The sequence below is a fragment of the Muscardinus avellanarius genome, assembly GCF_963383645.1.
Source record: "Muscardinus avellanarius genome assembly, chromosome: 13".
Taxonomy (NCBI): Eukaryota; Metazoa; Chordata; class Mammalia; order Rodentia; family Gliridae; genus Muscardinus; species Muscardinus avellanarius.
In genome coordinates, this window is record NC_137799.1 from 40,212,691 (window position 1) to 40,228,395 (window position 15,705).

Genomic DNA, 15,705 nt, shown 5'->3' on the forward strand with positions numbered 1-15,705 from the left:
GAATTTGATAGGCCCTAGAATGAGAAGTTAAAAATAAACTGAGGTACCAAATAATTCAAGGAAGGAACAGTTAAACAAATAAACAAGGACACTTTTTAAAAAAAAAAAGGTTTCTGCACAAAACAAAACAAGCAAATCTTTCAAGCAGTGCATAAGAGAGTCTCAAAGCTGCCAGTACTCTCCAGAGAACCAACAGTACATGCTTTTTAGGCACAGGAAACATACCGCTAGCAGGGCTAGGTCTTCTGCCCCTCCCATTCCCCTCTACCCTGACAACTTCCCTCAAGCAAAGATACTCCGGAAGGGAGGCAGGAGTAAGCTGCTAAGTTTGGAGTGGGGCAGGGAAATATGTTTATGGAGAGATAAAAGTGAGAGAAATTACGAATAGAATGAGGGAAGACAGAACAGATAGGGTTAATAGGCGATAGAAAGATGAACAGGTATTATCTTGGATTAGTAGTAGGCTCAGATGAACTTTGAATTTAGTTCATCTTATTCCTCCTCAGACTGTCAGGCCATGCCCCTATTTCGCCTCTGCCTCCTATCCAGGTTCTGACGGTGGGATCCTGGTAATGGGGCTGGGGAGATACCCACAAGGCAGCCAGAAGTGGCTAAAGCAATAGACAATGGATACAACAACAACAAGAAGAAAACAGTAATATGTGGGGAATCATGAAGAAACTGCAAGTCTATGATTGTCTGGGAGCAGTGGGCATCAGGAGAGTCCACCCCTAAATCCCAAGATCCTACCAACCCGAATTTATCTTCCCTTTGATAACAGCTTCTGTACTGAGCAGATTCTTCTCCAGAAACTACTGGGCTGAAGAAAACAAAGTCATAAGTAGTCTTTGGGATCCAGGCCCAGATCATGCACACCTCTTGTACTCAGAGGACACAACCGTCTGCACAGAGCATGCGCGCATGGCACACCACACAAGGGAGGGGAATAGGAGGAGGTCTCGGCAAAGTAAGTATATGAAGTACAGTCACAGATACAACTTGTATCTGAACACAAGGTGAGCATGACTCCTCACTTAGGTCTTCAGAAGATGTGCACAAACTCACCTCACTGCAGAGTTCCCTAGGGCCCAAGTCACAGGCAAAGCCCTCACTAAACTCCAGAGCCAGTGCTCGAAGGCACAGAGTGTTAGTACACCATGCACCCACAAAGCTTGTGCCCACAGAGAGGTCAGGAAGACTGCTCAGAAGCACAAAGCACTTTCACACTCAGGGCCCCAAGCAAGAGGGACAGAATGCCTGTGGCAGCTTCTCTTGAGTACAGTCTGCATGCATGCTGGGCTCAGCCAGGGCTTATAGCATATGCCAGAATCTGCAGCAACAGGTAAAACAAACACACACTGTGCAGACTAGGAGAAGAGAAGAGCAAGGGGTGTCTGGGGCAGTTACACTGAGTACCAGCCTCAGCACACACATGCCACATCAAATGTGCACCTATGCCGGCAGCGCACAGACTTTCACACTGTGAGATTCCCCTCCAGGGGTGTCGGCAGGAGCACACACAGCATGGAGCATGCACACACAAACTTCTTTCTAGAAAAACAGACCATCTGTATGAGCCACAGCTCAGAGGCACAGATCATGCACACATACACACACACACACACACAGTGCTGAGAGGGGAAGGTGGAGAAGACACAACACAAAGGACCCAAAGGGCCAAAAGCACAACCTGAAGGGCTCCTCGCTTTCCTTCTGCAAGGAGAGAAAGATCAGGAGGGGGAAAAAAAAGGCAGAAAGGTTAGTAGAGTCGATCCTATAGCTTGCAACCCAAAGAAAATGCCAGCTATCACTGAGGGACATAGAGGAGAAGAGACCCTCTGGATACCTCGGCAGACCACAAAACCTAGCTGACTGGCTCCCGGAATCTTTGCCACCCGTGTCTGCTGGCCTCTGATGTTGTCTTATTTTTTGTGGTACTGGAGACTGAACTCAGGGCATTCTACCATCGAGCTGCTCCCCAGCCCTTCCAATGTTTTGTTTTGAAAGAAGGTCTCACTAGGTTGCTTTAAGTTGCTGAGGCTGTCCTTGAACCTGTGGTTCTCCTATTTCAGCCTCCCATGGCTGGTCCTGGCCTCTGAGTTTCAGCTGCACTAGTTCCTTTCCAAAGTGGTTATTAAATCCAGGAACGGGGCCACAAGATTAGGTCTGTTACCAAGGACAACTCTAACAGACTATCCACGCTGCTAAAGCACACAATGAGTTCTTCCTTCAGAAGCCACTGGAGCTTATGCTGGATCTGGGAGTAAGTCCTCATACCCCAAAGGCCTAGTGGCTGAACCCTTTTCATTTTGCAATAGAGGCTTGGCCACACACTTGTTCAGTGAGCCCTGGTCTATTTACCCAGACTCTAAGAGCCCAAGTTAGGAGCCCAGTGGGGTGGCACACACCTGTATTCCCAGTATACTTGGGAGGCTGACAGGAGGACTGCAGGTTGAGGACAGTCTCAGCAAGTAGTGAGACTCTCATCAACCTAGCAAGACCCTGTTTCAAAATAAAAACAAAAAAATCAGGCAAAGGGTGTAGCTCGGAGGCAGATTGTCCCTGGTTTCAATCCCCAGACACACATAGGTAGGGTCTGGAGTTAAGGGCAGGACCAGGATGCTGAACCAGTAGGAACACTAAAGCTTCCACTGGCTGTTGCCCTAACAGAAGCTACAGTGATCTGCATGATAATCACTGTAATCCTAGGCTCCATTACTTATCAAACACAGAGTAAAACTTTCAAAGGAAATGGACATTTTCAGAAGGACTCAAGAATAAGCCACAAGAAGAGACAAAGTTCAGAGATTACTCCTTTTCTATTAATCACAAAAATACACTGTCCTGTAAGCCACAAATGGATTAGCCCACAGGCTTCCTGCTCTAAGGGTTGTATATACAGTAAGACTTCTAAGATTCTCTTTTATTACTGTGTTCTTCCTACTCAACCTAGGCAAAAAGTATAATTTGGGACACAATTGTGAGAAAGCTCTCAAGAGCAGTTTGAACACAGCGGTAAGCAAGTGCTCCTAAGTCGGCAGAGGCTTGGTTCGTGCTGTGTTTGGAGTACTCTGGTTACCTGTTTCCAAATTGCTCAAGAGCTTTCCTTGATTACGCCCTTTATAAACACTCTGTAGAAGGTAATTATGCTAGCTAAATAAATTCTAGAGATTTCTCTGGGTATGTTCACCAGCTGGGGGCCCCTGGGGGCAGGGCAGGGGCGCTCTGCCCTTTCAGCCCCACTGCCCAGGAGGCAGTACTGAGCCTTCTCCCTTGGCAGGGTCATGGGTATATGCGGAGCCTCAGGGTAAGATCTGCGGGAGATTTCTGGAGATGATGCTGAAGTGGTCTCATCTTCTGTTCTATGCATCACATTCATTAACAACTTAGAATAGCAAGTTGATGGCACATACTGTATCTGGACACTGGCAGTATGGGACAAGACTTCAAAAACACAGGAAACATAAGTAAATAAATTAGGACAGTTCCAATTTAAGTGTGCTGACTCCCCACTGTACCTGAGCATTTATGATTAACTTCTCAGTGCCAGTGGCTGGTCTAGACACTGGAAACAAAAAGACAAATGAAACATCAGCTGAGCCCGGGATGAGCACAGTTCACCCAGCCTGGGTCTCGCTAAGCTGCAGAGGGCCTCACTAAGGAGCTGAGGTTGGCCACGAGCCGTGATCCTCCTATCTCAGCCTCCCAAGTACTGGGATTACAAGCATGCACCACCACACCTGGCTCTTCAAATCTTTAATTAGACTCTTTCCATAACTCTGAGACCCTTCCTTCTCCCTCCCATACCTTTCACGTTTACTTGGTAAGCCAGGACTTACTAAGGCATAGCTCAAGTATTATTGCCTCCATGGAATTTATCTCCTTTCCTTCCAAAGGCAGAGTTAAGTGACAGACTCTCTGTTGTATGCCACGGCACTCACTCTTCTATCTGTACTTCTAGGACAAATGTGGTCAACACTATTTTCATTGCAGTTGTCCATAAAGACATGTCCCTTTCTACTTCTTCAGAACTTTGGAATTCTGGAGAACTTTTTATAAGCAGATATTCTATGAACTTGACAGCAAGCAGTATTTATTGGATTTCACCTTTGTAGCCATCTAAATAGAGACCTGAAGGAAACTGAGTAAGGAAACCATAAGAGTCCCAGGAGAAAAGTATTTCAGGCAGAACATACATCAAGTGCAAAGCCTGAGGTGAGAGCATAATTGGTGGGAAGAACAGCAAGGCTGCAATAAAATGCCAGTTCAAACAGGCCCTTAGAGGAACTTTCGTTTTCATTCTGTGAGACAGAAAATCTCTAGAAGACTTTGAACAGAGAAGTGATGTGATCTGACTTTTGTAAGAATTACTCTAAGTGCTGTGGGGAAGACAGATTGAAGGGGGAAAAGTGTAGAAACAGGAAGATCAGTTAGACTACTGCAAGAATCTAGATGAGAGAAACAGTGATTTAGACAAAGATGACAGTGACAGAGGTAGTAGTAAAATTCAGGATTTTTTTTAAAGTAGAGGCGGCTGAATTTACTAATGGATTGGATGTGGGCTATGAGAAAAAGGAGAATACAAGAATACTTTTACCCTTTACTGTAAAGAATACTAGGGAAATTACTGTAAGAAAAATAGGGAATTAGGGGAAAAGACCAGGAGTTTAGTTGTGGCTATGTCGTACAAATGGATGCTAAGTAGATGTCTGGTGTTCACAGAAGATGTATAGGATAGAAATATAAATCTGGGAACACCCAAGAAACTCAAGAAATTGGAGGATTATCACCTAGGAAGCAAGTATGAACAATAAAGATGGGACTTAATCCTGGGATGGCACAAGGTTGAAGAAATGAAGGATTAGCAAACATTACTGAAAAGGAATGGCTAATGATAATAGGAGAGAACCAAGACAGAAAGTGTTACGGAAGTCAAATAAAGAGAGTATTTGTGTGTGTGTGTGTGTGTGTGTGTGTGTGTGTGTGTGTGTGTGTGTGTGGTACTGGGGTTCCTGGAAACCCTTCTACCTCCGGGCTACACTCCCAGACCTATTTTTTTATATTTTTATTTGGAAACAGGGTCTCTTAAGCCACCGTGGCTGGCTTCGAACCTGCGCGATCCTCCTGTCTCCGCCTCCCAAGCGCGGGGATTACAAGCGTGCACCACCACGCCCGGCGCAAATAGAGTATTTTGAAAAGAAAAAACTTGCAGGGCATAGTGGTATATATCTGTAATACCTAGTCACTTGGGAGGCTGAGTCAAGAGGATCACAATTTGAGGCTAGCTGAGCAACTTAGCAAGACCATTTCAAAATAAAATAAAATAAAAATTGAAAGGACTGGGGTTGTAGTTCAGAGGTACAACACACCTGGATTTAATCCGAAGTATCATCAGAAAAGAACTAAGGCATGAGGATAAAGAGACTGCCAAAAATATAAATAAATAAATAAATAAATAAATAAATAAATAAATAAATAACAAAAATAGCTGAGGGCTTAACTTAGAGGTAGAATACCCCTGGGCTCAACCCCCAGTACCAAAAAATAAAAAATAAAAATAAAAAAACAAAGATAATCAACTGTGTCAAGTTGCTGAATGATTAAGAGGACTGAAAATGTACCCTTAGTTTGGCAAGATGGTGGTCATCTGAGGGCCTTGAGTGAAGCTATTCAATGAAAGAATAGAATTGTATACAATTTATATGAGGAGACAAGATAGTACCTGGCATATACATTCCTCCAAAAAAGATGAACAACAAAAACTCAAATGAATGATAAGCTACAACTATAAGCTTGGGCCCTAAAAGTTCTCAAGTGGCATAGCAAAGAAAACTGATTTCTCAGAGGCTTTGTTGTGGTAGCAGCCACTGTGACATCTCAAAAGTTTACTTGGTTAGGGCAACTTTTCTAATGAAATCTATAAAAGAAGTGTGTTGGTGAGATAGATGCCTGTCCCCTCCTCTAATTTCTCCTGCTATGCTCAGCAGTGTTGGGGTCAGGCCTGGACGGTACCTAGACGGGGCGCTGCCACTCTCTGGTTCTCCCTCCCAATCTCTCACTGCAGCCGTTAGGCCAGATGGGGTCTTGGCTAAAACCCAGAACTTTCTTACTGGAGCTTCAGAAAACCTCTCTCTCCTTATTATCAGGGACACTGCCACCACCTGCTTAGCTCAGGAACCACAAATTTCTGCCTTGCCCAACAGCATGTCAGGATAAAGAGGAACCTCGCAAGATGGGCATCCATGCAAGAGTGTCCTTGGTGCTTATGCTAACGTTGGCTCTCACCAAGCTTGAAGGCATTGTAAGAAAGCACTGCTCTGACAATACTCACTGCTATTGCTGCTAAAATGATATAATTTCTAAATATCTAGGGATAAGAAAAATAGGATGGAAAGTTAAGAGGAGAGAGAAATCCCTTACAGCAGACGAGTTCTAGAAAGGTGATATTTGGGCTATGTGTTGAAGAATGAGAGTAAGTTTTGTTAGGCTGAAATAATGAACATAACATCTGAGGTTAGAAGGGAGCACAGGCAATGTGAATATGCTGAGAACAGAAAGAGCAAAGTAAATTTATAAGACAGAAAATTTCCTTTCTGGATGTGTACAAGGGGGCAATGGAAGATAAGCCTGGAAATGCCGAGCCCAATTGTAGTAACCTTGAATGCCAAGTGAAGAAACTTAGACTTTCTAAAAAATAAGCTGTGAAGAGCAGCTCTAAGGATATTTGGAAGAACAGTGACATAATTTTATTTTTTCACTTTTAAATTTAATTTTATAATCTAGTATTACATTCATATTTTAGTTCTAAAATGTCTAAGAGAGTACAAAGGGAAAAATCTCCATTCTATCTCTTTTGCTTTTTCTCCATGGGTGACCATATATAGTCACACACCACATAATGACATTTTGATAACAGACTGTATATGTAACATTATATATCATGTAGCCTAGGTATTTAGCAATAGGCTGTATATATAACATTATTTATCAGGTAGCCTAGTGTATAGCAAGCTATACAATCTTGGTTTGTGTAAGGACACTCTGATGTTCCCACAACCATAAAATCAACTAATACATTCCTCAGAACTATTCCTGTCATTGAGTGATGCATGAGTGTATCAGTTTCTCATGTATCTTTCCTTAGATATGCTATACATACACTATAGGCAGACACTGTGGGAGTGTATGTATTCTTTCCTTTTTATACAAATGGCAGCATCCTATACTGTTCAGCACTATGCTTTTTTTCATATGCCACTATCTCTCAGATATCTTTATATTTGAATCAGGAGATACAGAGCTACCTCATTTTATAGCTATATGGTACTGTATTCCACTGTTTGGATGTGCCAGTAACTTATTCAACCAGCATTTAATGGGCATTTAGGTTTTTAATCCTTACTATTAAAAGCAATGCTTCAAAAATAGCTTCGTATGTATGTTACTTCTACATGTGAAAATACATCTGCAGGATACATTCCTGGAAATGGGGCTGAGGGCTCAGAGGGTATATATACACACATACTTGTAATGTTGATTAACTTTCTCAATTGCTTCCCTGTTTACACCCTCATCCCACCAGCATTATAAGAGTGAGTGCCTGGTCGCTCACACACCTTTGCCAACACAATATGCTGCGTACTTTTAATTCTGTCTTAGGAAAATTAATCGGGTTATATGCAAAGGAGGACAACCCCATTTACATTTAAAACTGGATGTATATAGCATATGCTCTTTGGATAAATTTAATTTTGATTGGAAGAAGAAATCTTAAAGCTACAAATTCCACATTGCCTAGAAAAAAGGTTCTCTCATTTCCTGTAGTCCAAAACCACGCTGTTTTCCAGTTCTCAGGTAAGCAACCACTAGCCGGTGAAAAAGCAAAGGGAATAAGACCCGTGGAGGGCAGTCGGGCCCTTGTGCCGTGTAAGCACTATAGTGGTTCCCAGCCATTTCTCATTGAAAATAAGGCTCTGTGTTGGTAAGGTAAGGACTAGGAGGACGGCAGGTGAGTGTTGGGACTTCTCACAGTGACCTATGAGGTAGAGAAGCCCCAGCACATGCTGAGGAATAATCTGTTATCCAGAAAACCATGAAGAATAATTTTAATACGCACCACAGGATTCTCTATCTGCCCTTCTAATGCCCGTGGGCTCCTGCTTCCCAGTTCCACACCCAACTTAAACCTGAATATCCGAAAAGTCCTGCAGTTGCAAACCACTTCTGCCTGGATGTTGCTCCTTTTATTTTATTTTACTGGAAATTGAACCCAGGGACATTCTTAGTCCTTTTTACTTTTTTTTTTTTTTTTTTTTTTTTTTTTTTTTTTTTTTTCAGAACTAGGATTGAACCCAGGGGCATTCTATCTCCGAGTTACACCTTCAGCACTATTTTTTATTCTTTTTTTTTTTTTTTTTTTTTAAACAGAGTCTCACGAAGCTGCAGAGAACCTAAGTAGCTAAGGCTGGCCACAAACCTGCCATTCTTCCTGTCTTGGCCTCCCAAGTACTGGGATTACGAGCGTGCACCACATGCCCAGCTTTTACTTTTTATTTTGAAACAGGGTCTTGCTGGGTTGCTGAGAGTCTCACTAAGTTGCTGAGGCTGGTCTTGAATCTGCAGTCCTGCTGTCTCAGTCTCCCAAGTACTGAGATTACAGGCATGCACCACCATGCCTGGCTTTTTCCTATTTATTTATTTAATTTATTGGTGGTTCTAGGGATTGAACCCAGGGGCATTCTACCTCCGAGCTACACCTCTAGCCCTATTTTTAAAATTATTATTATTTTTTTTTGTGTGTCTGGATATGGAACCCAGGGGCATTCTATCTCTGAGCTATACCCCCTGCCCTATTTTTTATTCTTCATTTTGAAACAGGGTCTCACTAAGTTGTAGAGGGCTTCACTAAGTAGCTGAGGCTGTTTGCAAACCACAATCCTCTGGTCTCAGCCTCCTGAATACTGGGATTACAAGTATTTTTTTATTCTTTATTTTGAAACAGGGTCTCACTAAGCTGTGGAGGGCCTAAGTAGCTTAGGCTGGCCACAAACCTGTGATCCTGTCTCAGTGTCCCAAGTGTTAGGAATACAACTGTGTGCCACCACACCCAGCTTCCTCCCGCTTTTAAAAAGGCACTTTCTATAATCCCCTGCCCCCGGTTAACTAGAAACTCCCCAAGGACAGGAACTTCTTCATGTTGCTTTAGAAACCTCTTTCACTCCAGTTCTCACAGGAATAGCTTACGGTCTGTATTCCAGCAATTTAGACTGATTCAAGCTGTGAATCTCTCCCACCACTTTGTGAAACCGGGCACCATGCTAGACCCCATGCTGTTCAGAGAACTCCACATGGAGCCAGGTGGGACCTCATTACATATTCAGAATACCTGAGGGCAAGTCTTCCACTGAGAGATGGTTTGCCTTCTGTACTAGCTCGTGCAGAAGTTTTTTCTGCTTCAGTCTTTTCTCTCTCAGAACATTTTTAAAATTGCTGATGCATTTGTTGAGGTAAATGGTCTCTGCACACACTTGCTCTAGTCTTACTCTGTTTTGCTTGGGAGATTCAGGTCTGAAACAAGTCTCACTTCCCAAACACGGAGCCAGAGCAATACTGGGTGATGAATATGCAAAAGATGAGTTATTAGAAGCAAGGGAGAAGTTGCTTAGGTCTTGTGGGGTCTGGTCTCCTTGTGCAGAAATGCCCACTCCACCAGAGACCACACTGAGCAGACTCTCACTACCCTGACTCCCAGGGCTCTCCATGGAACAATCCTGGGCACCCCCTGAACTCACTGTCCCAAGAAGCCGATCGCTGTTCTCTGACTGGGAACCACTCTCATTGCTCTCCTGGTCCTCGGGACTGATGGACCCACTGTTCTCCAGCTTCTGAAACACCCCCTGCAAGGCTGAACGGAAGTGGTGAATTGCTCGGCCCAGCTTAGTTGTGCAAAACTTGATCTCCTCATCCTCAATCTCCTGCGAGCCACTCAGAATACAAGACGACTTGTCAAAGACATCCTGGAGGACCCGTGCAGCACATTCCTCTTCATTCAAGTCAATATGAACCATGTTACGCAAAGCTTCAGGCCCTATCACCATTTCTTCCATCATGCTGCCGGAGCTCAGAGTTGTAAAACTTTGGGACTTGTCTGCCAAAAGGTCCTCTAGTTGCTTTGAGCTCAGAATATCGAGCCCGGCTTCACAGCCCAGGAGCTTGTTCTCGGCGTTGACCCTTTCTGCCTTCAGCAACCCAGACAGTGACAAGCAGCTGCCGGCCTCGCTTTTATTGCCGCAGTCATTTTCTAGTCTTTCTACTTTACCTGCTTCAAGTTCCTGGCTACACGGTTTGAAAATCTGGGATTTACCAGAATTTTCCTCTTTCGAGATTAACACCATGGAAGATTCTTCAAGTTGATGACGGGGAGACAGAGACGCCTCTCGCTCTTCCAGTTCACCACAGCTGTCACTGATAACCTGGTCTGTTCCTGACGTACCATTTAATTCATCCCCTGGCTTAGTCACATCACTTGGCTTTACTAAAGTGCTCTTGAGCAGGAAGCAAGCACCTTGCTGTTTGGAAGCCTGGTGATTCTGAGCCCTCATCTGATATGACTCTGTTATGGGGCCTCTGTCCACTGATTCCATCTGAAGACATGGATTATCCTGGTTTAAAGAATCCCAACTGTGATCCTTTAGTTGCTGTGAAAATGATAAAGACTCCTTTTGAGTTTTCTTACAGTCCTGTGGCTGGCTTGGTTCTTCCCTGGTGGCAACCCGGACCCCCACACTTTGCAAGAGGATGGATTTCTGCAAGATAAAGTCTCTGTGCTCTAGATGGGCAAGCTTCACCACAGTGGGCCTCGGAGCAGGGGCTCTGCCTGTCCTATAAGCCTCTTTGATGTACCTGCTGCACTGCATGCCATTCACACAGAGGTGCTTGGCTAGGAACTCATCCACCAGTTCCACAGTGTTTTCCCCATCTTGTTCAGGAAGTCCGTACAGGTAAAGCATGGCTTCCTCATTGGATCTTCCCACATGGGGTTCCTGGGCCTTTTCCTCCTCACACACCTTGGCCAAGGAGCTGCTGCCCATGTGTAGGCCTTCTATTTCACTAAGTACGGAGTCTACACAGGTAGACACTTCATCCACTGAGCCCCGGACTTGGCTCAAGTGCTGCCGCAGCTCAGCAATCTCAGTCTGGAGACGGCTGATGCCTTGCAGCTCTCTGATAATATATTCTACTACATCTCCCAAAGGCTCTCGCTGTTGACTGCTATAGCCTTGGCCAGGGTCCCTGGATGAAAGGGTCTTGGTTTGTTTCCTCTCTGAAGGTACTTGACTGCTTGTGGTAATGCTGGATGATGGGAGGTCTTGAGAACCAGATCCTGCACCACAGGGGGTAGACCCCAGAAGAAGTTGGCTGTTGGCCTGCTGCCCAAAGTTGCAAAGCTGGGCCAGGTCCCCATCTCTATCTCCACCAATGGCTGAGGATGCTGACCCACGGCATGGAGGCAGGGAGTTGTCTTCTGGTAAGGATACTGCAGGGCCTGAGGACTTGCTCTTGCCACACACAGTCTCTGCCTTAGCCTTATCTGGGGAAAGTCTGGAGGAGGGTCCCAAGGTGACCATGATTTCTTCCTCTGACTCTTGTAACAATCGCTTCATGTTCTCCCTCAGGGTTGCAGGGATTGGTTCTGCTTAATAGAGATTGCCTCAGAAGACAATAGTCTGTCCGGCTCTTTTCAGTGTTTCTATCAATTATTGTTGGTTGACGCCTTGGGCTTAGCCCACAGTGCTGCCTAGAATAGCCTCAAGTGTGGCCTCCAAACCTGGCACATGCCCCTGGATCCTGGCTTGACTCTTATCCTGTAGCTAGTGAAAGAGGAAAACAGCGCACTTAAATCAGAAAGCATCAGCATCATTTTAATTGGAATCAAGCTGTTAAGGAGGAATAAGAACATTATCTTCTAAGACTGTAAGAATACACCTTGACTTGACTCCCAACCTTGGCCGTAAAGGCTACAGGTAACCAATCTTATTTCCTTGGCTTCCCTTTAGAATATGCGTATGAAATTAAATCAAGTCTTTTGTGTTTTGGGCAAGTATCAAAGGGTCAGCATTGAGACAAGTTACTGGGTGTTGGATGAGGTAAGGTCATGAGTGACACCTTATTTGAATCTTCAAAAAATTCAGCACGAGGATCTGGCTCAGGAATGAAAAAAACAAAGGCTTAATAACCAAAGCTCAAATCACAAACACAATGGAAGACAAGACATGGAATGTTTTTTCATTTTGTTGTTCTGGTAAAGATGTAGCTACTCAACCTATCCTAATACTTACAACACAAAGAGTTTCCTTTGTTTAGTGACAGCAACCCTTCATTTGGAAAAATGACCATGGAAAAAGTATTTTAAATTTGGAGGAAAAAATCCATATCTATACCTAATTCCAGAATAAGGTGGTACAGTATGGGCAGAGTCACTGTTCAGAACTCATTTAGCATGTTTGGACCTAGAGGGACAGCCAGCCAAAGGCACACACATGATAGGCCTACAACTGAGGATGAAGGAAACTCAGGCTCAGCCTAGTGTTTCTGAATTCCACTTAGCAGTCCCTAAAGGCCTGGTGTAACTGAACCAATACCTATGTTTAGATTTCATGGTCTACAGAGGATCCTTCAAAACAGCATGCTAAGCGTTGCTGAGTAAACTGTCACAGCTCAAGTAATAAAGGTCGCTCTAATCTTCTGACTAGCTTGGAGAGAACAATTCATGGGACATGTTGGGAGTTGGCTACATCACAGAGGGAACACGGTGCCCCACTGTTTTCCAAAAAGACCTGCCACCAGTCTTGCCCTCTATACCCTAAGCCATTGGAAACTATATCATAGAGGCAAAGATGATGATTATCTTATATGGGATGGGCATCCATTCTCTTTTCTTTTAAATTGTATGAAGTGTAGGGAAAGAGTGCAGCTAAAAGTACACTGAAAAGCTGGGTGCAGCGGCACATGCCTATAATCCCACTACTTGGGAGGCTTAGACAGCAGGATCACAGATTCAAGGATAGCCTTATCAAGTAGTGAGACTCGCCAGGCGTGGTAGCACATGCGTGTAATCTCAGGAGGCTGAGGCCAGAGGATTGTGGTTCACAGACAGCCTCAGATACTTAGTGATGCCCTTTGCAACTCAGTGAGACCCTGTTTCAAAATTAAAAAGGCTAAAAAAGTAGGGCTGGGATGTAACTCGGAGGTATAATGTCCCTGGGCTTCATCCCCAGTATTGCAAGAAAAAAAAAAAAAAAGAATGTAGTGAGATTCATCAACCTACCAAAACTCTGTTTCAAAACAAAAATAAAATAGGGCTGGTGGTATAGCTCAGAGGTAGAAAGTCCCTGGGTTCAACTTCCAGCACCACAGGAAAGGAAAGGAAAGGAAAGGAAAGGAAAGGAAAGGAGAAAGGGAGGAAAAATGGAATGAAGGAAGGAAGGGAGGGGAAAAGGGAGAAAAAGGGCAGGCAAGCACAAGACTGCCAATATTCTATGGTTCTGTTAAGTTACCCTGTAAGAAATAAGATGGAGTAGATGAAGACATGCTATCCTTCATGTTCTTTGGCCAAAGATGGTTTCAGTATTTTCTAGACTTCTAAATCTTCTAAATCCTTGCCTCCTTTTATTTCCCCAGTACTGTTAACTCTGAAAAGGGAACACAAGCTGACTGTTCTCATTTTTAGGAAAAGCCACCCTCTACACCTACAGTCTGTGGGTCTAAAATTTAAAAGCACTATACTTCCCCAAACTAGGGGAACCAGAAGAACAAGTCACAGGCCTTGGGATAAAGATGAAGCTGACTCCTTTCACTGAAAACAACTAAGTCATGATCTAAGGAAGATAAACTAGATGAAAACCCTTTTCCTTTCTTCCCGTCTTCTTTCTAGCTCCTCTAAGAACTCTAATGAGGACTTCCTTATCTAAGAATGTTACCTATTCTGTGAAGCAGTGGAAATGACTAATTCGTCCAGTACTGCTTTACCTCAAGGTCTCAAGGGTCCAGGACCAGCCAAGTCGCTCTCTGGCCAACTCAATCTAGCTTTCAAGGATGCTTTATGCGCATAACCTGAATTCCTGGGTCTTGGGCATAGTGCCTAGCTGCCTAGGCAAACCAGCCTCCAATTCTAGGATTGACTCCAATTCTCTCTTTTCTCCTCCCACAAGTATAAAATTTATAATTCTAAAAATATTTGTTTCTTTTCTCCCCAGTCATGCAGGTTAGGTGTCCCTGATTTGATCTTGGCACCTAGTGTAAGCTCTGAACTTCCTAGCTCTACAAGGGCTGGACCTGTCAATTAGCCTTTCAAGTGTGTCTCAAAGGAGAAATACGCTTACTGAAGTGCTGTATAAGCACACATGAGGCTATGAACAAGCAACTAGAGTAAGAATTAAGAGACCTAAGTTTGGGTGTTTCACCAGTAACCCTTAAACTCTTGACTTCTCTGTGCTATAGTTCCTTACCTGTAAAGTGGGGGAGATAATTATAAGAAAGTTACAAGGCTGAAATGAGAAGTTGGTACTTTGTAAACTTAGAGCACTGCAGTGTTATTACTGACAAGGCAAGTCCCCGAATCAAAGAAACATATCCAAGGCAATATCCAATCACATAAATCATATAAATGGTATGTTTTGTTTTGTTTTGGTGGTACTGGGGATGAAACCCTTCTTGAGCTACACTCTCAGACCTATTTTATATTTTTATTTGGAAACAGGGTCTCTTAAGCCAGCAAGGCTGGCTTCGAATCTGCGCGATCCTCCTGTCTCCGCCTCCCAAGTGCGGGGATTATAAGCGTGTGCCACCATACCTGGCTAAATGGTATGATTTAATTGAACTACGACTTCTACCTCTGATCCAGACGTCTTCCTCTGTCCCTTCTGATGGTGTGCAGCAGTGCATGGAACCCCATCAGAAGAGTGCCATCCTTTGAGTTAGTCCTACTTTCTCATGAAAATTTTTCTTTTCTTTTCTTTCTTTTCTGTTTTGTTTTTTGGTACTGGAGATTGAACCCAGGGCTGCAGGGCTGTTTCTCTGAGCTGCAGCCCTATGTTGTTAAAGCTGGCCTCAAACCTACAATCCTCCGGTCTCCACTTTCCAAAAACTAGGATAACAGATATATGCCACCACACCTAGCATAAATTTTCTTTTGTGTGTGTGTAATACTGGGGTTGGAACCCAGGGGCATTCTACCTCCAAGATACACCCCAGTCCTATTTTATATGCTTTCTTTTGAAACAGGGTCTCACTGAGTTGCAAATGGCCTCACTAAGTAGCTGAGGCTGTCTGTGAACTGCAATTCTCCCATCGTAGCCTCCCAAATGCTGGGATTACACACATATGCCACCACACCTGGCCCATACAATTCTTTTACGTATTAGTAGGTCTGACAGCCTCCCTCAGGCAGCCTAACAGCATGAAGATGGGTCAAATGGCTATAGAAAGCAATTATTTCTAATGCCACTGAGGCACAGAACTCACTTTCAGGTCCTCCAAAGGGCCAGCCTACCTTTAATCCAGATGAGGCAGTTCATCAGAAAAAAAATAAAACTGACACTCCTGTTACTAATTCATGGTAAGCCAGGTTAACCTAAGGCATATCTGCTTCTGTTGCTAAGATATATTCTCCACACAAACTTGGTCTAGCTTCCTAGACAGTCTTAC

The 15,705-nt window shown here is 43.9% G+C and overlaps 1 protein-coding gene across 2 annotated transcripts in view; it reads right to left on the reverse strand.

Annotated features, from left to right (window-relative positions):
• UNC13B (unc-13 homolog B) overlaps positions 1 to 11,663 on the reverse strand; it is a gene marked incomplete at both ends in the record, with an annotated part of 46,166 nt that extends 34,503 nt beyond the window's left edge. For both annotated transcript variants that reach the window (XM_080708583.1, XM_080708582.1), the window contains 2 exons: positions 1,691 to 1,713; positions 9,386 to 11,663. In XM_080708583.1, the coding sequence (XP_080564709.1) occupies positions 1,691 to 1,713; positions 9,386 to 11,663 (2,301 nt within the window). The remainder of the gene's footprint in view (positions 1 to 1,690; positions 1,714 to 9,385) is intronic.
• Positions 11,664 to 15,705: the final 4,042 nt, after the last annotated feature.